Below are 23646 nucleotides of genomic sequence, written 5' to 3'. Positions count from 1 at the left end.
AAATTTTAATATCAACTACATAAATTTATGATTTCAATTCGTCGCATCTTTCTGCAATTTTATACAGAAAATTAAAATATAACAAATTTAAAATAAGTAGCAAATGTGTTTTTGCTTTCAGTAAGATGTTAAAGTGATATTTTTCCACTTTTGGAACGGCGCCACATTTACTAACTCTGTCTCTTCCTTAAATTTTCCACCCTTTATTCGGCAAGTTTTCGGAAACAATTACCGCCTGAGGAAGTAGCTTAAAGTTGCCAGCATCGGTTTTTACCAGCATTTTGCCTGTTGGCAAGTTAAAACTGTGCCAAAATCCGTAATTCCTTTATTCTCATACTACCATTAAAACATTTCCTCTATATTGCTCAGCAGTATCAGTAAATTTCATAAATGAAATATTGCAAAACGTTAGGTTTATTTTATTTAAATTGTTAACGTTTAATTTAATAATTATAAAAGAATTGCGGGTTCGGCTATTTCTTTCCTTCAAAGAAACAAAGAAAATTTGGGTATGATTCATTCGTTCATCAGCTAACTAAAAAACGTTTAGAACTACCTTCACGATGTATTTTGCTTACTTCTGCCAACCAAGAAATCAGATAAGCTCTCAAGAATATACTGCCTCTTATAATAATACTTAAAGATGTAAGTATAAGATTTAACACTGATTTTATCATTATTACGTAATTAACTTTACGAAGCATTACATACTTCGAAACATATCAACGTTTCAATAACGAAAGGTTTTAATAATCCTACAGTAGTTTTTTCATTTGTACGGCTCGAGATTTCAGTGGTTCTCCAATCACCAAAACAATCATTCATCATCCTGCTAAAAAAAAATTTAATTATTTTAATAAAAAAAAAAAAATTAGATGCAATTTTTATAAATAATTTTCTGCTTGCGTAATTACTTTTTAGAATTAACTTCTTTCTTTTGTATTTAAAAAAAATCTTTTCTGGCTAGATTCAGAAAGGAACTTTTAACAGTTGTGCGCCCTTCCTATATCAACTTGATAGAAGGTACTATCAACAAGTGATGTGAATGAAGATATCATCCTCATCATAATTATTCTCAATGTTACATGATTTTTATCGATTCATATATTCTAGCAGTCTTTAGATTATGTCTAACTCATTAACTTTTTAAAAAAACAAATTAATTTAATAATAGATGAACGTAATTTCTAATTATTTTAAATTGAAAACTACCTAGATCACTTTTTTTAGATCGCTATTAAAAAGTTATCTCATGTGTTTCTTTTAAATTAATATTGCGTATGTGAATGCGCGTGCGTATGTTATATTCTTTTTTATTATTTAATATTACTAATATTTTTACTGCCTTCTCGAAGAAACTTACGGTATTACTTTCGGAAGCATAGTCGGAGTGGGAGGGGTGAAAACGAATTTTCTTCACTTATTCGTATATGAAGAGTACGACAATATCATTCACTTAAATTTTGGTTTCCTTACATATATATAAACTCTTTTACTGTGGATTGGTTGAGTCGTTCTTAAATTTCGCTCAATTTAAGATTGAAAAATTTTGAGCGGGGCAAGTTAGAAGCGTGATTCTTGATGCTGCAAGTTGGAAGTTAACGTTTCTTTGAGACTGCGGTATCTATTTTTAGCACTATTAAACCAAATTAATTAACCATTAATGTTATATATCAATTTATGTATCAATTTAATATTAATTGTGTATATATATGCATTTATAAATGGTTGAGCAAGCAAAGCGAGCACCGACCGGCTAGTAAAAAAATAAAATCACCATTATTTATTATGATTATTAAATTTATGATCTATTTTATTTGTTAAGATTTTTATCTATTTGTTATCTGTTTAAGAAAAAAATATAGTCTTTTTTTTTTGAGAATATACTATTTAATTTTCGATTAAATTGTTCGATTTACAAAGAACCAACAATTGTCAGTTTATATAACCTGTAGGTAAACAAGTTGCAGTTTCTGTTGGGAGTAGCACTAGTGTCACTTTCCAGATTTACTTGTTTTCACCATTTTCTGTGTAATACTATGAGAAATATCGGAAATATTTTCTGTGTTTATCTTTGCCTCATCTGTTATTTCGAACTGACATGAATCTTCAACAACTGAATTATCAGTGTCTGATAAATCAAATTCAGAATCACTATCTTCATAGTCCAGGCAATCTTGTATATCGGAATCTGAACCCAAATAATTTTTTCTGGACACAGCGAATTTTTGCACGCGAAATCCCGGAACGTCACTCATTTTTTCTTTTATAATAATTATATAATAACGATTATATAACCATTTATGAAAAAAATCATAATTTAAATAAACATAAAAAACAACGAGTGAGGAATACGGTTAATTAAACGCGAAAGCGAGCGTAAAAATTACTTGCAAGAATAACGAAATATATAAAACTAATCATATATTAGTAGTACACTTCATACTCGAATGAACAATGCCATAGCTAGGACGAACTGCCATGCTTTTCGCCATACTGGCACCAGAATATCACGAGCCAACTTAAGACCGGTCGGTCCCAGAGGTAGATGGCGCGTCGGCGGCAATGTGAGCGACCGGTCTTGAAAATAATGAACGTGTTAGAATTCATAAATAAATTTTACCCGTAAAACTGAACAATTTTTTTTTAATAACTTTTTTTTTGCAGTAAACATTTCTCTCTAATGCACTTAAAAGATATTTTTATTGCAGTAGATAAACTTTGAGCTATTACATTTAACATTTAACTATGTAGAATAGCTAGTATGCATTGTAATTTTTAATGGATAACATTACCTTAACTATCACCAAGGGTTTATAATGAAAATAACAAAAGTTTTCATATGCATTTTAATTATAATAAACCTGTAAATTCTTAGAAATAGTTAAAATAATAAAATTAATATAACAATAAAAATATTATTACTATTTTTATTGATTCTTATTAAAAATAACAATTTACAAAACTTTTACTAATATGAACTTAGATTTTATTACAGAATTAATGATAACGACCATTATTCTTGGTTGCTGTAAAAATACAATTATCATAAAAATAATATGATGTTAGAAATAACATAGGACTAAGGTACTCGAAATTTTTAAACTTTTTACTTGAATAATTTAATATTTTTAACTGTATTTTTTATTGTTATTATTATTATCATCATTTTATTGCTGTTATTATTATTATAATATATTCATAACTTGATTCTTCCAGAAAGTCGTGATAAAAACTTTTCTTCACTTTTCTGAAACTTAAAAAGATAATGTCATAGTTATAAAAAGATTATGAAACTTATAAATCTTGCAACATAAGATTTTTTTAGTAGAAATATGGAAACTCTTAATGTAATGAAAAACGTAGTGCCCATTTTACTTCAGTATTTTTATTGCTTGAATAAATTTTATTTATTTATTATTATAACTTTTTTAAAAGCAGTTTTCAATTTAAATGTTAGATTTTTAATTTTAATTTACAATTTATTTAATTATTTTAATGGTAAAATTTGAGTAAATAATTTCCTGATGCATATTTAATGCATCATATTTTAATACTTTTATATTAATAGATCACACTATACATACTATTTATTGTTTGTCCCTAGAAAACAAAAATTATATTATTAAAAACTTCAACAAAAAAAAGAAGATTTTAATGTACTTTGAATGCTACAAATCAACAGTTATTAGTGAACAGATATGATACAATTATTTCTCAAGAAAATGGTATACTTATTTCCAAGATAACAGCCATACAAAGGAAGGATTATTAGGGGGATGAGGAGTGAAGTGGTTTTTCATTATTTTCATAATTAAGCTAAATCAAAATACCAAGTTCTTCATAATGCAAATGATATTCAATTCTGTTAGTTACACCAAGATTTTCTTTATAAAAGTAAAAGTTAAAGCTCACATATATAGCAAATTTTAATGGTCATATCTTTTGTAGAACTGAAAAAAATTACTAAAAATTTTCATTTCTCCGAATTATTAAATTGTTTCCTCGCCTTCTATAAAATGATAAAATTAACAATTCTATATGTATTTTTATAATATAGGTACAATGATATATAATTTTATCATAATTTATTTATTTTTTTAAGATTTAGGAAAAATTAAATTAAAAATAAAAACGTATTTAATGGACGAGTGTTTTAAAATAAATATAATTTCTATCTGATAAAATTTGCTTGAAGATATGTTACGTTTATTGATAATTAATATTTTAAGGGTCAGGACAATGGAGATAGGGGATTTTGAGTAATGGAAAGATAGGTTTTTATAAAATTTATTGTCATTAATCACCTTTCCTTGTCAAAGCCTTGCAATTTTTTTATCTCTAAAAAAACAACTTTTTCTTATAAAATTGTTTATAGAAATTTTTCACACTTTTTAAGATATGTAATATTGTCGGGTGTAAAGTTTATTATGAATTATTTCATTACTATTCCATCAAGAATTTGGATATGTCTTCTTCTTATCAATAAATCAGTAATTCGGAAGAGATTTATTTAAATTCTCTTATTTTTAAAGTATGAATCAATGTCTAAATTTTTAAAGTGTTTACATAACAGTTTTCTTACAATATATGCTTTCTTAGTGATTTTATAGAAAAATCTAATTCTATATATATTTTTTCAAAATATTTATTATTATTACATGTAATGTTTTCTTAAAGAATTTTTTTTTTTTTATTAATTTATAATAAATATTACATTAACATATAATAATTATTCCCGAAATAAATATTTAAGTTGCATGGAATATCCCACTCCTACTAGAATTGTATTGCTTAGTGCCTATAAGAATAGGGAGTTAGATGCTAAACTCAGTACAATAACGCTTACGGCGGTATCCTAAAAGCAGAACGTTTTAACACCTGTATAAAATACGATTACTGTCTAGAAACCAACACTATGCAAGTATACTGCTTTATAAGGAAAAGAAAATAATATTTTCACATGACTTAGATATGAATTACAGTGTTCCAATTGTTGAATATCATGCATGTATTTTATTTCTATAAGAAAACAAAATTATATTTTCACACTGAATAATTTTTTTTTCAAATTCTTACACTTTACAATTCCCTACATAAAGAAGTGTGTTTACCAATTGTTTCACATTAGGAAGGGGGTAAATTATGTTCTTCCTTAACATTCAGTCACAGTCTCTCTAATGTCTATGACGCATGTAAAGCGTCTAAGGTAAAAGAGGTACCAGTCAGGATTGCTTTCTCTGAAAGTAATGATCTTAAATACGCAGCCTAGTAGGGAAAACAATGAAGGTATCATTTGTAATGCTGAATATCAATTCCATTTTGATGGAACTGTCTGTTATCTCAGTAAAGAAGACAACGGAAAACTACTTCACTTCATCATTTCCCTCTTGTTAGCTTGACATGAAGTGCCTATTTTCTTAAAAATGTTTATTTCATTTATGAGAATAATATTTGTTTCACTTCGGCTTCCCTAAAACCATCCTGGTTATGCCACACAACACAATATATTATTTTATTTCTTTTCATTGTTTTGTTCTATTTATAGTTTATTATTAATAGCTTCCTATATGCCTTTAAATACGCATACGTGTGCACACGTGTGTGTGCACTCGCACGCTCCACTCACAATCACAATGCCATCTGTTCTCATACTACATATATTAATCGATCTTTGCCGTTAGGTTTTCTGGGCTGCACCAGCATTCCAATACATCGATTTTGCCTGTCTTCTGATTATCTGTATGCGCAATAAGTAATTGATATGCAACGGTAATAATACTACCTTTGATTAAGTAAGTTTCGCGGCATTATAAGGAAAATAAACCCAACATTGTTGTGATGGGTAACCACAATAAATCATTAATTTTCTTTTTAGTCTGCTAGAATAACTTCTAAATAAATATCGGAAATATTTTTTCTCTTTTTTATTGTAGATACCCTTTACGGTTACAATTGGATCAGATTAATTTTGTTTTAGAAAAATTGCATTCTTGCTTCTTGTGTGTGCGCGCGCGCGCGTTAATGGTAATATAATTTGTTATGAGCATATTTATTCGTAAGATTTTCCATTTTTATTTTTCATAAATAATGAATCTTCTTTTTAGGTTTATTCTCCTTTGCTTGTAATTTTTATTTTTAGAGTTAAAATAAAGAATCAAATTCATCAATAGTGCTGAAACTTAATGTATTAGTTTTTTGTGTTCATGTTTTAATAAAACATTTGCTTACATTTTTGGTCGTTATTTTAGCTCTTTAAAATTTTAAATAAAAAAATAAAACACGTGTGTTAAGATAATAAATTTTAGTTTGTTTCTGTACACGTACAGAAATTCATAGCACATACCTAATGAATTCTTTATTAAAAGTCTTCCTTTTAGCCAGTACAAATATTTCTTCAAATTTTTTTAAGCTTTATTTATTAATAATTACAATTTAGTTTAGCTGAAAGAAGAATATTAATTAATTAATGACATAAACGTCTAAAAATTTAAATCAATTTATGAAATGCTTAAATAAAATAAAGTTAAATCCGTTGAAAATTATATAACTTATAAGTAGATTGTGAATAATATAAAAAATTAAATGAAGAGGTAAAAACTTTTTTAAGAAATAAAAAAACATAAAAATTGTATATAAAAAGGAATAAAAGAAGTTTTCTTTAAGTAATAAGTTTATTCAACTGAGGGTTGAAATAAGGGGTAAAATGTAAAAACAACAGGGGTGGTTGGTTGATAATGCAAAGTATGGGGATGGCGACAGTTTGCTTAGGGGATTGGCTCATTAACAGGGTCGGTATTATTGTTGTAAAAATAAAATAAATGAAAGCGGAACGAGTGGTAGGGCAAAAACGAGGAGAAAAACTCGTTGATATTTTATTGTCGGTCCATTCAAGTTATTATTTTACGCGACCGATGTAGTTTTCCATCATAATATCTTTCTTAATTTAGCAAGGTCAAAAATAAAGAAGAAAAGGGGTTATATCAACGAATAGCAGGCGGCAAAATTCGAATAGAATAAGGAACTGCCTCCCGACATTCAAACTTCTTCGTTCGTTGTCGGGATATTGTTGAATCTCAGCTAATATCAAATGTTTTTGAATGAGAGGGGGTTTTCGTAGCTTGCACGCTTGTTTGCTTGTTTTATAGCTCAGTTAATTGTTATTTCGTCGGCTTTACGATGGTTATTATCTTGTATATGCTAACAATACTGTCTTCCCCTCCAACACCTCTTTCCTATATTCTCTCTTATATATTCATCCTTCTTCTTCCCTTCTTCGTCTTTCTGTCTTTTCTGTTTAATTTCCATCATCTTTTATTACCTTATTTTATAAACAAATTTCTATGTAACTAGTATTGTCACATTTTACATGTAGACCTTCTTTGTTAAATAATAATGATAAAGGTTATGAAATTTAAATTACATTATATCACACGAAATATTGTTGTCATATAATAATAATAATAATAATAATACTCGAAGGAAATATACCCATTATTCTATATAAATACATTACTGGATGTGTCTGTGTTAAAAGTTGAAATATTAATATTATTAATTTTTCATTAATTTTCAATATTTTTTGGGTTGATTATTATGTAATGAGATTTATTTTTTTTAAATTTATAATTTATTTTTAAATACAAAATGAACTGATAAATTGAATAAATTCAGCAGAAAAACAAGTAAGTACTTGATAAAATGAAATTTTATTAAAATATAGATGCATTTTTTTTACGAGTTTCGAAAAATGTTTATTTTTTTATTTTTGAAATAAAATAAAAATCTTTTACACATTAATAGATTTACCTAAATAAATTCATACTTAAATGATAATAAAATTATTTAGATTCAAGTTATAAGTAATTATTCCGAGTTTTGCTAATTTTGCTGTTATATTACTATAAATATTATAGTAATATAATAATATATTATAAACATAATATTTGCTCATATTGGTATGAACTGAATAATGAGTTTTATCAAATACTCTATTCAATCTATTTCTAGGTCAGTTCAGAAAATTTTTTTTCTAGATTTCATTTATTTAGATCAACTTTTGGGAAACATTTACTTTGGTCTCTTTTCACGCTGACACTAGTTTTTATTTTTACATCAGTTACTGAATTATTTAGTTATTACATAGATATAGCGTTTGAATCTACTTCAGCGGTTTGATAAAGAGTACTTAAACTGTTACAACGCTTTTGAAAAATCTTTTAAAGTATTTACTTTATTTCTGAATAGAAAAGATAACGCCACACAATTTGCATGCGAAATTAAAAATTTCTAGGTTGTGTAATTTAACGAAAGTAATTGATAAAGTCAGCTAAATAAACATACAAATGCTACTAAAAGGGTTGTAACTTAGAACTGAATATACTGTAACAGTTTTTGATTTAAAGTCTTTTTATTTAATCATTATTTTTACCATCTATTTATTAAATTAACGTTTTTCTTATTTTCTTCAGGGCAGATTATTGTTAAAATAGATGTGTACAGAAGTGGAAAAGTCGTTTCCGAAAATACCGTTTTTTTTTTTTAAAAGCGGTTAATTAGGAAAAATGTTTTACCTCTGCTTGGTATAACTATTAATTAAATATCTACCAAAATGTGTATTTTTTATACTAAGAATGTTTTATTAATCTTGAGAAAAACGTATCTCTAACAATCATTAAAAATTCAATTTAATCACTTTTTTTTCAATCTCTGCTGGCCTAATCCAACAATAACTCCAACGAGAACATATGTAAATAATGCATTATGAAAATATTATTATATATTTAAAATTAAATTTTTTTTTAACTATATGGCATCATTAGATAAAAAATTTATCAGGAATCTCATCAAACAGTGAAATATGGACGATAGAAAACGAAACAGAAAAAGGCATCACGTAGATTAAAAGCGTTTTTTTTATTTTTTATTTATTAGTTCTATAATATATACTATTTTTGTTTGTTGGGCTCACCAATTTTTACACGCTTCAGAATATATTAATAAAAAGAAAAAGAGGAAAACGGTTACTGTAATTGGGCGCCAGTAGTTTTTATTTGTAGCCTGTAGTGGTCAAAGAGAATAAATAGATAATTTTCAAATAACAACTATAATTAATAACATATTGCGAATCGTTTATTAATCGATACGTACACAGCACAATATATATCACAATGAGAACTCTCATATCTCTCTGGGGTATAGCTAAATTTAGTTCCATACCAATTCAATTAGTATTAAAATATAGATGTAGATACGTCGATACTTATTATTAACATGGTACATTCATAACCTCAATTGAGAGCTAGTTATCAGCACACTTAGAAAGCCATCATTTAAAAAAAAAAACCAAACTGCAGTATTTGAATAATTCTTTTTGATAAAATTTCGATTAATAAAAAAAAAATAACTTTTGTTCAAAAGAGTAAACGTCATCATAAAAAAAACGTGGAAGAACATATACCTCAATCCCAGCTCATGCAGTGAGATTTTAAGGGGCAAAAACGAAAAAATCTGTGGTCTTTGTATAAATGTGGTTTTTTATGTTGGTTTAACAAATATTAATTCTCTAATAATATATAAATTAATTCGTTCAATATTTCGATAGTGGGTTTATATGATCACTATAAGAAAGATTTTCATTTAAACATAATACCAAAAACAACTTTTTTAGTTGTTCTTTTGAGTTATTTTATTTTTAGTTGTTTTCAGAGTTATTTTATTGAAATTTTGAATTTCACTTTAATTTAATATTCGCTACGAAATTTATGTTTATAAAACTTTTATGTTCATAAATTTCAAAATTATGGTCATCTTTTCAAGTGAGCCCCTAACTTTTAAGAAGTAATTCTTTATTAGTAAGTGATATTTTTAAGCGTTTCATTGTGAATAAACTTAAATAGTTTTAAAAATCTAATTTCAAACAACCAAACTACAGTAGCTATTATGTAATTACACAACTGCCCAAAAATGAGTGTAATGTATTTAGGGTGTATATATGTATGTTTGTTCCACAGTGGCAGCTCAATGGCTGAACCGATTTAGATGTATGACCCCGCATAGGAATCCTTACGTTACCGGGAGTGACGTTGACTGTATAGATATATGTGTAGTGTTGGTGATTTACAGGCTGAAGCACAAACTTTAATGAATTGAATTAATGAACTGTGAACTCTGAGCCTCTACCACTGTGTGAGCTGGGTTTGAACTGAAAGATTCGAATCAGTCGAATGGAATAATATTACAAAAATAATAAAATTAAATTTATGTTAAATAAAATAATATTAAACAGACTTAAAAGATTCTATTTAAAAATAATGGGCTTCCTGTGGGGACTGAGAGTGAAGCTAGAGTGGTGAAGTGATCCGAGCACCTCGTGTGAAGATGGAGATGTAATATATCTCTGCAAACAATCGTCCAATTTTCAAAATTAAAAGGGTATTATTTGTTAGGTTGAGAAGGCTAAATTTTGCTTGCTTCAGGTATATTCTCGATTTAACAGATCACAGTAGTTCAGAAATATAGTTATATCGTCACAACCAATCTTCCGAATTTCAAAATTCGGATCCATTCTGACCCAGCCTTGGAATCCTTACGTTACCGCGAGTACCATATTATATATATATAGGTGTGTGTGGGTGTGTTTAAATATATTTTTTAAATTTGAAAAAAAGATTATACTATAAACAATTACTATATACAAAATTGTCATCCGCACGCTCTTTAATTATGCTATATTAGTAATTGTCCTATTTTAAAGAGCAATGTTTCTTTTTGCCATCGTGTTTTTTAATTTAATAATTATTTCATTTTATTGTAAGTGTATGCTCAAAATTAAAAAATAATTTCTTGCCAGTTTTTACCTTCCCCTCTACGTCAGTCAACATCACTCGAATAGTTGATATTGCTCATATGTTTATAGGAACTTTCTTTCTTGTATTGACGTTAAAAAAATACTACTTAAAAGTACTGGATGCTTTTTTTTATTACACACTACATTTAAAGATAAGGAAATAACGAATAATTTAGCTGTATGTAAATTACTTCTCCACAGTTTTACTCGGATCCCCAGAAAGGATGCTTAGCCTTCCAAGCGCCGCCTACGATTAAACGTGAACCAAGAGTTGGTAAGAAGTCATAGAAAGTGGCAACAGTCACCAAGTGTCGAAGAGGACAGTATACTGCAGATATTGAGCGGTCCTAGCCAGTTCTGGATCTCTACTGAGCTCTCCTGACTGTGATCTGTTTTGTACTCCGGCAGTTAATGATATTTTATGACATCTTTAAGTTTTATTTCTTACGAATGATTAGAAAAACGGGAAATAAGCATTCCATTAATCAGTTTTTATGTTCCCATTTGGTATTTCTCTGACTTAGCTCAACACGCTTTACCTGAATTCATTTCGCGACTTGGCATTTTTTTTAAATGTCTTAATTTTTTATCACTGACAAGTTTTTCCCACATTGCACTTAGTTCCGGCTGTATTACTTTTTGCTAAAACTATGGAACAAACTTAAATAAAGACTCACGTTAATACAATTATTAAAAGTACTTTATTCACAGTTTATATAAACAGAATGTGGTATTAGATAAATAATAAAAAAATGAATTAGCGTGCTTCTGTTATTACTGCATCTCTGAAGTAAAAGATTTTATATTTAAATATTATTTATTACAATCATGCAATAATTTAAACGTAATTTATTCGGAGAACCTCTCTTCATGAATCATTCAAAACCCCTTTCCCATAAAAATGAAGTTCAGCTTATAGACTGAAATTTTTATAAATACAGGTGTAAATTGGTTTTCGTACGTGAAATTTTATCAAGATATGAGAAATTTTATTTTTGTTTCATCCCTTACTATTTAAAATATTTATCATTTCCAACTTGCAAATGCAATAAACGCACATAATAATTCCGTGGTTTACATTACTTCCGAAGATTCGGATAAAATAGATGTGAGTAAATCTCCTGAAAAAAAAAAATTAAATAAAGGAACTCTGACAGCTGAAGAAACTTTCAAAGGAAGCTTTAGATGTGACAATTGCCTAATTGTAAGGTCAAAATAATGTACGGCGTGTGGAAAACTTCCTGAGATAGCTCTATTAAACGTGTATTTTTTAGAAAAACATCCCAGAAATGTTAAACAACAAGAAATATCAGATTATTTAAAAAATTAATAAACTGAGATTTTTAACTCCCATTATTTTTATTATTTTTTATATTGTTTAATCGTTTGTGTATAGTTTCCTTCATAATTTAGATGTGTTTTCCATTTTCATGTATGTACTTAAAATAATTTTTTATTTTCGTATTCTTAAGAGCATCATCTATCCCTATTTAAAAGATAAAATCATCAATAGAAATACAAAATAAACAAATATGTCTACTTAAAAATATAACAAACAAGAAAAGTTAGTTAAGTTATCATCGAACTCCTTGCCAATAATTCGAGAAGGTAAGGATAATCGTTTTATATTTATCACGTTTTACAATATTTTAACATCTATTGTTGATTAATCTAACCCGTATGGTTAAAGATTACGATACAATGCAATAAACTTTCCTTTACTGTCGGTCTCACACCCGCGGTTCACCATGTTTACTAGTAACCCCATTACAACCGGAGATTATTGTAATATTTGTTATTTAATTTTTTTAAATGTTATATATATAAATTACTATATATAATTGAATAATTATAAATTTTTTGTATTTTTGTTATAGGAAAATGAACTGCCAGGACCAGCCGGACCCAGATAACATTAAAATGTTCGTTGGCCAAATTCCTCGTACAATGGATGAAAATGATTTGACAAAAATGTTTTCAGAGTTCGGCCGTGTCCATCAAATAAACGTATTACGCGATAAAGTCACTGGACAGAGCAAAGGTATGTTGATTATTATTTTTCTAATAATAATTTTATTTATATATTATTTATTTTAATATTTTTTTATTTAATAATTTTTATTTAATATTTACGCTAATTTTTCTACTTAAAAATATTTTTTAATGTATATATCTATTATTGATCTATGAAACTGATATATTTTCATTAATATATAATATTTTGAAATTCTGATAAAATTATACGAAATTTTGATTCGTAGGATAAGATTACGATCCTCTGATAAGATTATATCATCTGCAGTAAAGTAAAAATATTATTTCAGTCCCTGTATGGCCAAAATAAAAAAAAATAAAATTAGTGTCTTCGTAATCACTAACTTCTTTTATCGTTATTTTCATCGTTAGAGCGTTGCGGTCTCACCAGAAACTACCTTCTTAATTGCAGATAATTTATGAACATGTATGAAGTTGTACGATTTTGTAAAACAACTTTTTTTACTTTTTTATTATTATTTCTAGGTTACACTGTCTCTATGTGCTTTAAGACCAATTACAATTTAATAGTCGCAAATAATCCTGAAAAGTGTTGTTAATCGATTCCTAACGATTAAAATACATCGGGAACAAAGGAACTTTAACGTAGTTAGCTTAAACTTGACTTGGAATAGGGTCTGTACTGTCATGATATACAGTACATTGTCGATGCGCAGTGATTCAGTGATTTTCTCTGAAGGAGAAAACGTTTTATTATTCGAATTTTTATTAACAAATGTATATACGTATCGTATGAAAAGTTGTTGTAGATTGTTATTGAAATGCCGAAAGGAAATGAAATATTTTCCTTTGTAGATTGTGAGAACAATGTTTCAATACCTGTAGAAGTGTTTTATATATGTCAGGCTTCAATATAAGGTCCAGAGTAGTAAATAAAAATTTCAAGAAAAGTTTTCACATTTTGTCTTTAATATTTTTTAGTTGAATTTTACTCTGGAAGCATAACGAATAATTTTGTAAAATTCCGGCAGATTATAGTAAGGTGATGTTTTACATTAATATGCTTTGTCGTTAAAATGTTTTTCCTCGATGGTTTCTCATGTTTAATTCAGTAGTTTCCGTTGATTTAATAGCTGATGTAAGACAATAGTATTATTATTATTACCACTAATTTTTATTTTCTACATATATTATTGCAATTATAATTCTAGTCTGTTTCTCTTTCTGTTATAATATGCACCTTTTAAAATTTAATTATATAACTACTACCTACAATTTTCATGTAATAAATTGTTGGCCTTTACATGTAGTGTTCTATTTAATTTTATTGTTAAATTGGAAAACCACTATTCATAGTAATTATTAAGGGCTATTTTTGTTGTCATATTTATGTGTTATTAATTATAACATTTCTCATCATTAAAAAATATGTTAGTTTATATAATATATAATATATATATAATAATATATAATATATAATTAAATATTATATAATATAATATATAATATAATATAATATATAATATATAATATAATATATAATATATATATATAGTTAAGATTAGTTATATATATATAACTATGATTGTGGATGACCAAGTTTTGCCGGCTGAGGTTGAGCAAGATTATAAAGATTAGCAGCACATGATAAGAAAGCATAGTAAAGATTATGTTACATCTTCAAAATTCACCTCCAGTCACTAGACTGGTGAATTTAAACAAAATATATGGTAGTTGTAGGTATAGGATATTGTTATAAAAAAAATAAAAATAAAATTAGTTGGTGAGTTTAAATATCTGGGTACTAGTCTAACATCAGATGGAAAGGCAAATATTAATATTTTGGAAAAATTTGGTAAAAGTAGAATGATCACCAAGCTTTTTAACAAAAAGGATACAAGCAGAATACTAAAGCTCAATTTGCTTTAACAAAATAAAATAAACCAATATGTTATGTGATTTTCTCAATATTATTTAAATATCACAACAGCTGTTTCAGGTACACAGTACCATTCTCTAGTGTTGCAAACAGAATTCTAAAACAAATTGAACTTTAGAATTCTATTCTGTTCGTAACACCTGTGGCAGGTACTGGGTACTGAAAACAGCTGTTATGTGATTTTCACATAACATAAAAAAATCATAACATGTTGGTTTATTAATTTTCTTTTGTAACTATGGCTTTTCATCAAGCAACGGCTTAATCCATCGATTAAATACTATTTTATGGAATGCTCGGATATTAAATAATAAAATGAAAAGAATCCTCAGCTCTTTAGTTGAAAGCTGTTCCACATACGGATCCGAAGTATGGACTTCACTCCAAGATTTAAAAATAGAACAATCTCTATGGAGAGAGTCTTTGGAGGATAATTTAACTTATCAACGGATTATCTTAAACAGAGTAAGAAATGACGATATCTTATAGAAAATGAACAGAAAATTACTTTTAATAAAGTGGAAGAAAGACAACTGATGTGGTATGGTCATCTGACATAAATGAAAGAGAGTCGGATACCTCAGAAAATTTGTTCCTCGCTTTCTGCTAGAAAGAGAAAAAAGAATCGACCAAGGAGTGGCTGGATGAGTGATGTGACCGCTATGGGAAAGCGAGGTTTGTGAGATGAAGATTCTTACAATAGATACCGATGGCGTTTTGGGTTGCAGTAAACAGCCTTGAGCCGTAACTGCTAAAGAAGAAGAATATCCCCTTCGTGTTAATATTAGATTTGTTGGTTTTTTTTTTTTTTAAGGTCAGTGTTATATAGGAAGTTTAAATAAGTTATTAGATTAAAAGGGTAGTTAGTAAAGATGGTTGCATTATGTAAATGCTAACAGTAACACCAGCTGTTCAAAAATATTCTGTATATTTAATATATTTATATCTAGAGATTTAATTCTTTAAGGAATAAACGTTAAAACTTAATTGAATAAAACTTTTTTACGCTTAATTTTTGATTTACAACAAATCGTTGCTATTAATTTTTGATTTTATTTTTAGACGTACATAACGTTGTTAAAAAACGATCGTAACAGATGTATTCCGTAGTGTTTGTTTATAAATTATACAACATACACACACACACACACATACACAATGCCTACCATTATGAGTATATTTGTGTATTGAAGTTTTGAATGACTCAAGGTTTGAATTGAGGAAAGCGTTTTGTATTTTTACTTTACAAAGAGAGGGTAGTTGATGTCTTATAATGTAGATTATGTAATGCTAGGTGTACGCTACTCTATAGCGAACGCTTCAAGCAGGCTCAAATTAAATTCATCGTAGCTGCTACCCTGAAGCGAGAGTATAGGTAAAGAAGTAGGTGGGGATTAGAAGAGGAATGATGCAGCAACGGTTAGGATGAAGAGGAAATGGAAGAAGAGTTAGAGGTACGAGGGCTTTGCTTTGTAATTAGCGTAAGAAACAGCGCAGCAGAAGGTTTCACATACATAATTCAAGCTATTAGTGAAGATTTTCAAAGGGATTGGAGCCAGTCCGTCACCCAGCAAACTTTCATAATTTTGATTCACGTAGTGGAACATGATGAGAAAGAAAGAAAATTAAAAGAAGAAAAGGAATAAGCAAAGTAAAATATGAGGCACGATAACGTAAAAGTAAGAAAGGTAGGAAGGTGCTTCTCAATTTTCATTTGTAAACAGCATTTTTCTTTTTGTGTGCTGTACATATACAAAGAAAACTACACTCATTTCGCTTTATGTGCTACTGAAATTCTCTTTTTTTTCCATTCTTTTCTTTTCCAATTCTTCTTATCCTTTTTAATCCTACTTTCTTTATGATATTTCATTTTTCCTATTCACTCAAAGCGTCCATCCAACGACTGACAAATTAATGCAACATCTTTTTAAAGCGTTCGTACTCCACTTACCTTTCTTTTATAAATTATATTATTAATTCTGCTAAGTTAAAGATATAGTATATAAATTATTTTTACGATAAAAATTTCGAAATCCCTTTAATCTTTCTTTTTTACGTGAATTTTCATAATAGTAATTAATATCTAAGTTTAATAATTACTACAATACTTTTTAAAAAGGATATACTTTTTATTTTATGAAGTAAGGTTTTTAATTTAATCGCGTTTATGTATGCGTGGGTATTATATTAATTGGTGAAATGTTAAGGTTTTTCTATTAAAAAAGTTAACGCCAAAATAACATTTTTTATACGCTTTAATTTTATTTAATTATAATAGTCATGCGAGTTCAAAGATTCAAATCCTAGTAAAGGCAGTTACTTTTATGCGGATTTGAATATTAGATCGTGGATACTGGTGTTCTTTGGTGGTTGGGTTTCAATTAACTAACATTAGAAATGGTCAACCTGAGCACTTTAAGGACTGCACTTTATTTACATTCTTTATTTACACGTTACTACATTCGTTATTTACATGCATACATATCATCCTCTTTCATCCTCTGAAGTAATACCTTACGGTGATTCCAGAGGTTAAACAGAAAAAAGAGAGTATTCGAAGTGACGTAGATGATTAAATCCTAACCTTCCCGTATGGAAGTTGTTGATTAATGAATACCTGGCCTGAAATCCGACTGGCGGGCTTAGATGTGGAGGCCGGTTAGAGTAAAGTCTTTCTTTTTCCTGTTTAGCCTCCAGTAACTACCGTTTAGACAATTCTTCTGAGGATGAATGAGGATGATATGTATGAGTGTAAATGAAGTGTAGTCTTTTACAATCTCAGTTCGTCCATACCGGAGATGTATGGTTAATTGATACCCAACAACCAAAGAACACCGGTATCCACGATCTAGTATTCAAATCCGTGTAAAAATAGGACTTGAACGCTGGAACTCTCGACTTCCAAATCAGGTGATTCGGGAAGACGCGTTCACCACTAGACCAACCCGGTGGGTTTAAAGGACACTCCCCTGGACTGTGTAATACTTTACTGCAGGATCATCTGGCCCGGGGGAGAAGGAAAAAAATGAATACCTGGACAAATAATTTATATTTAATGTTACACCCTCACTGAACCACACAAATATAGAAATTTTCTTTATACTGGCTGTTAAAACAATAAAACCAAATTATATAACAGGACTCTATGAATAATTCAGAAAAAATATTTGTACTAAAATATAACCTGCCCACCGGGCTGGTCTAATGGTTAACTCGTCGTCGCAGTTCGTAAAACAGTTGTTTAGCAACTGATTTACGAAGTTGAAGGTTCTGATGTTCAAATAAATAAATAAAGGTTAATTACATTCATACGGATTTGAATGCTAGATAGTGGATATCGGTGTACTTTGGTGGTTGGGCTTTAATTAACCACACATCTCAGAAATGATGGGCCTGAGTGTGTATGACTACATCTCATTTACCATATCATACATAACAAACTCACCTCATTGGCCTGTGGGGTGGTTGCCTATTGTTCACTAGTTGAATAGACTGCAACGTACAAATTAGGAAAATAGAAAAAAAACATATAACCGTAATGCATAGTTATGTATATGTCTGTTTCCCTCCTTTTATTTATTAGAAATTCCTTTCTCAAATGATAGCTTGAGGTATCTTTTTGAAATTAAACATATATGATGTTTTTGGATCTTTATTTTGTAGAAGTGGGGAATCCATTTTACAGACGAAGTACAAGTCCCACCATCATCCAGACAGATCACAAGTTTGTGGAATTAATTACGTGTCTTTATTTTATTATATTTTTTTAGGAAATAAATATTTATCTATATTCACATTTGAAAGTGGTGGGCATATAAATTTTAAATCGTTAATATTTTTATAAATTTTGTTTTATTATTAATAATCTTAAATATTCAATGTTGTAAAAGTTATGTTAGGTTTTTTCAAATAAAACTTGAGTGTAGAAATATGCATAAATAATTAATTTTGTGCCATTTATCATTCTCTCAAGAAAAAAAGTTTTTTTCATAGTGTACGTTTTTAATTTTTTTTAAATTGTAACTATAATAATATTTTTATTGAAGTAAACAAAAATTAGCAAAATATAATTCTTCAGATTTTCATTTTTATTCAGATATTTTAAGTTAAATTTAAATAAATATGGTAAAACACTTCCATATTTAAATACATATATTTTTTTCTAATAAAATTTAAATTTAAAAACTCTTATGCGGACACTACATGACTTTTTTATACGCCTATTAAATTACGTATACATATTTTTTGCTGCATTTCATTTAAATATATTTAATTTGAAAGTGAGATACGATCCTCCAATTCTTTAATAAAGCGGACAGTTACACAATTGCTAAAATATTAGTTTTTATTAACATCAAATATTTATACAAATATTAATTCAACAATCGTACCTGAAATATAAGGATAAAGTTCCCTTTATTTCTCTTTAAATAAATGTAAATCTTATATATTTTAACCTATTACTATATTTTTTTTAATTATGATGATGTACCATCAACAAAATGAAAACAAAAATGAATAATCAGATGTTTCACCAAATCTGATCTGGAGACCACATGACTTTCGTGTGCGCCTATTAAATTTCATATACACATATTTTTTTTAAATAAAAAGTACGTAAAATTTTATTTCATGAATAACTTCTCATATTTTTTTTTAATTGTTATTACTGAATTATTATTTTTTCTTACAATAAGAGATCAATAATTATTAATAAATGAATATATTTAAAATTTAAAAAAAAGAGATGAAGTCTGATTCGAGCCGATGTGCCTTCCCCTTATATAATCCAAATATTTCATCAATTAAAATTTCGTTAGGCTATAACTCTGGAACCAATTAAAATAAGTACCACTTGTGATATACCGTTGAAATGATGATGGCTTATTACTGCAGTTAAAAAAAAGTCCTAAATCCTAATATGTTTGGATTTTGGGCTTTTTTTGGACACTTTTGGTTCAGTCGATTGCAACGAAAAAGGGAGGTGCACAACTAGATTTTACAACAGTTCTAAATTCAAAATTTCAACATCCTAGAACTAATCGTTTTTTAGTTAGGCGAGTACATACGTACGTATATACGTACAGATTTCACGCCGAAACTAGTCAAAGTGGATTCTGGAATGGTCAAAATGGATATTTCCGTTGAAATCTGAAAACCGAAATTTTTCGAGATTACATTACTTCCTTTACTTCGTACAAGGAAGAAAAAATAGAGTTTTTTACAAAGATATTATAGATGTAAAAATTTATGTGGCTGCCTTTTGTGAAAATAAAAGGTTCCTTATAGTATAAAGAATGGCAGGTTAAACTTCATTAAGATAACTCTACCGTTTTATTGATAAGAATTTTGTAGAAAAATAAGACTACAGTTGGGAAAGCGAATTACTTCCCAATACACTAAATTTCTGGAAAAACGTTTTTTTGTTTGTATTTGGATGAACTATTCCTTCTCATTAACTTTACGAGCTTGTTTTCAAGCAATCTGTTATATTACTTTCAGCGTATTAAACATTATGCAACTATACAAAAGAATCTCAACTCGTTTATAATTCTCGTATTTTTTACTTGCAGGATGAACTGTAAGTTTATAAATTAATCACTAATTTCAAACTCATTGGTAATATATATTTATATAGGGTGTAAGAAAAGAATATCGGGAAATCTATTTATTATCTCTTAACTCTGTTTTACAATAATAAATCGCGGTTAAAATGAAAGAGTTTTTTACCAAGTGTTCAGTTACAATTACAAGTTTTACAGTTTTTTACTACAAGTGTTCAATGTGAACATTTTTCGTCACGTAGGAAACATCCAACCGTTATGAGAGTTCGTCCCATATTTTAACCAGTATCTGGAGGATGGAAGTGGCAGATGCTTCAGTCCTGTGCCTCAAACCGGGTATATGGTGTGTAGCGAAAGCATATACACAAGATCCTTTATAAATCCCCAAAGGAAAAAAATTCACATTGGGGTCACATCACGTGACCTTGGAGGCCATCTCAAACAAGCTCTATCATTAGGTTTGTGCCGACCAATCCAACGGTTGGGAAAACGTCAGTTGGTAGAGCTTATGTAAGTCTATCCCTAAAACAATCAACACTGTCAATACCGGCATTGCTAGTTCATGGATAGCCTTCTTAACAATTTTTTTAGAACTATACAGGAAAGACTCCCTGACAAGTTCAGCATTTTCTTGAGACATTCTTAATCGACCGGCATTCTTCCTTTTACACAGACATCTGGTAGTTTCAAACTGGTTATGTCCCAACGACGAATGTTATTGTCACTTGGAGGTTCACAATTAAATTCTTTACGGAACGCACGTTGAACTGTAACTACAAATACACATTAAGTAACCTGCAAAAAAAATCGGTTTTCTGATCATGCGCCACCTAGTCGCTATCGTTCCGCTGTCAAACGAATTGATAAGGAATCAGCCTACGGCCATGCGCGCAACTAAAACTGTCCTTTATGCTCTTTGATTCTAGCCTTAAAGCAACGCTGTACTTCATCTAAGAGATAGTATAACCTTACACATTCTCTTTTGTACACTCGGTATATTGTAACAGAGGTTTGTTTTCGCTCTATAATAGTATATACTAACCAAAACAAAAAAAATAATTTTGGAAAGAACAGATCCAAAATAAGAAGATGAATGGTTAGTGAAAAATAGGAGTAGTCTCTCCGCAGAGTGACTGTGGAACAAGTGAAAACGTATCTCTTAGGAAAACTTTTCTGAGGAACGCTCCAAAACTCCTCCAGGTAGGGCTTACTCATTCCGCTTAAATCCTTAGACTTTCTTTACTTATATTGTGAAAAAGACATTACCAATCATCAATTATGCGTTGAGCAGCTGAAACACAAGCTTTAAATTTTTCTTTTTCCTTGACTTAGTAATGAAGGAAATTAATAATTAGCTCATTGTAAAGAAGTGCCCTCGTCAATTCTAAAAACTGTATATCAATTCTGTAATTATACAAAAAAAGTTAGATTTCCACTGTAGGGAAAATTTGAAATTTAAATAAAAAATTAATCACATGCTAAGTAAAATATAAAATTAATTAGAACCAATGGTATCTTTATCTTTAATTTAGATTATTATTATTACTATTTTTGTTATTTTCTCCTTTATCATACATATTTTGAAAAGAAATTTAAAGATATTAATTTTTAACAAGAGCTCGGTGCCTTTGTCATGTTTTCTAGTCATGTAAGCTACTACTAATCATTTCTGTGGATTACTATTCTCCTAATTTTTAACGTTTTGTAACCGATCTCTTGAAAATGTTATTTTTATTATTATTATTTTCGTGATAACTATTTGCTTATATCTCTACTGCGTATATAGATGCGACATAGTTGTGGTATGTATTCTCTTTATAAACGTCTACTTTTAATAAAAGGTTAATGAACTATAGTGTTGATATGATGGAACACCTCAAGCTCGCAGATAAAAGCAGATACAACGTCATGCATGTTCTCAATAATCATACCATTGTACTCAGAAATCTTGAAACATTTTTCGAAATCATAAAATAAATGTTCTTTATAATCACAGTAATTTTTTCTTATTTGACGTAAACATAAAATTATAAGTAATTGAGAAGACTTACACTTTTATAGGAGGAAATAAAAACATAACTACAGAAGAAGTTACTTTATTCTACTTTTAGATGGCTGTTACGTGTTGAGGGTATAAACCCCAACAGAGAAAGAGAAAAAGTGAACCAGATCCTCTCTCTTCACTGGCGAAACTTAGTTCAGAATGATTTCATTTTGATTATAAATTACGAACCGTTATTCTGAACAATAAAAAAATATGTGGAAAATGAAAAAAATAAGGAAGCCTTTTTACTATATAATATTTCTAGTCTTTTGAGATTTTATTACAATAATTATATTTTTGTTAAGTAATAGATTTACCTCTAAATAAAAGAAAGAAAATGTAATTGGTTTCATTGATTTATCTACTCTTTAATTGAAATAGGGGGAGAAATATTAGATTAGTGTAGAACGACCGCAATTTTCCTTGATGATTGAGGGGTTGTTTTGGATACAGGAAACATCCGAGAATATAATGAAGATCTTAATTAACCTAATCTCATTTATGTTTGTATTCATTAAAATAATATAACATAAATAAATGTTAATATACATTAAAAGCTATTTGATCCTTAAATTGTGTTACTGCAACTATTAACTTAATTTTGTACTGGATTTATTCTTTGAAATTTCAATGTTTTTATACATAATCTGCTTTCCCGTCATGTTTTTAAATAGAATAACTGGAATCAATGAATACATGAAGTACAAGAAATCCTGTAATAATAGCCAAGAGTAAAAATAAAATTTTATAAAATCGTAGTAAAAATTACCTGTCATCTGTTTTAATGCTTTTCGTTCTGGTCTAACTCTTAAACCTCAAAATACAGAAATCCATCATTTAACGCGGTACCGCACAACCCAATTTCGATATAACGCAGCTTACAAATTGTAGAAAGATTTGTTTAACGTAATAAAAGTTTCCACATAATGCGGTTTACAAATTCTTTAAATCTATAAATTTATATATGGAGAATTACTTTTTTCCAAAATATATTGAGTGATTCCAAATTGTTCAGCAATTTCTCGGGAGATGATTCTATAGCAAAAAAAAGTTCATACAAACATGGGTCAGAAAATGGTTCGGTAACGAGTTTCTGCTTGCAAAACATTTAGCCCTCGTTTCTGCTCTCTCTTTGAAATTAAACCATACTAAAATTCTTGGAATACAAATCGTGGGGGGGGGACCTTTGTGCTTCCTTATAGTTTTTATCTAAAAATTGAATAAAAGTCATCCCAGACTTCTATCTAACTTAACG

The 23646-nt window shown here is 28.5% G+C and overlaps 1 protein-coding gene across 22 annotated transcripts in view; it reads left to right on the top strand.

Moving 5' to 3' along the window:
* The window catches only part of LOC142325978 (CUGBP Elav-like family member 1), a 1952897-nt gene that overhangs the window by 1363657 nt on the left and 565594 nt on the right, over nucleotides 1-23646 (top strand). For all 22 annotated transcript variants that reach the window (XM_075367994.1, XM_075367987.1, XM_075367984.1 and 19 more), the window contains one exon: nucleotides 12727-12890. In XM_075367994.1, the coding sequence (XP_075224109.1) occupies nucleotides 12727-12890 (164 nt within the window). The remainder of the gene's footprint in view (nucleotides 1-12726; nucleotides 12891-23646) is intronic.

The sequence above is a fragment of the Lycorma delicatula genome, chromosome 6 (assembly GCF_047948215.1).
Source record: "Lycorma delicatula isolate Av1 chromosome 6, ASM4794821v1, whole genome shotgun sequence".
Classification (NCBI taxonomy): domain Eukaryota; kingdom Metazoa; phylum Arthropoda; class Insecta; order Hemiptera; family Fulgoridae; genus Lycorma; species Lycorma delicatula.
Note: the sequence above shows the minus strand (reverse complement) of the source record. Positions and strands in the feature narration are given on the sequence as shown.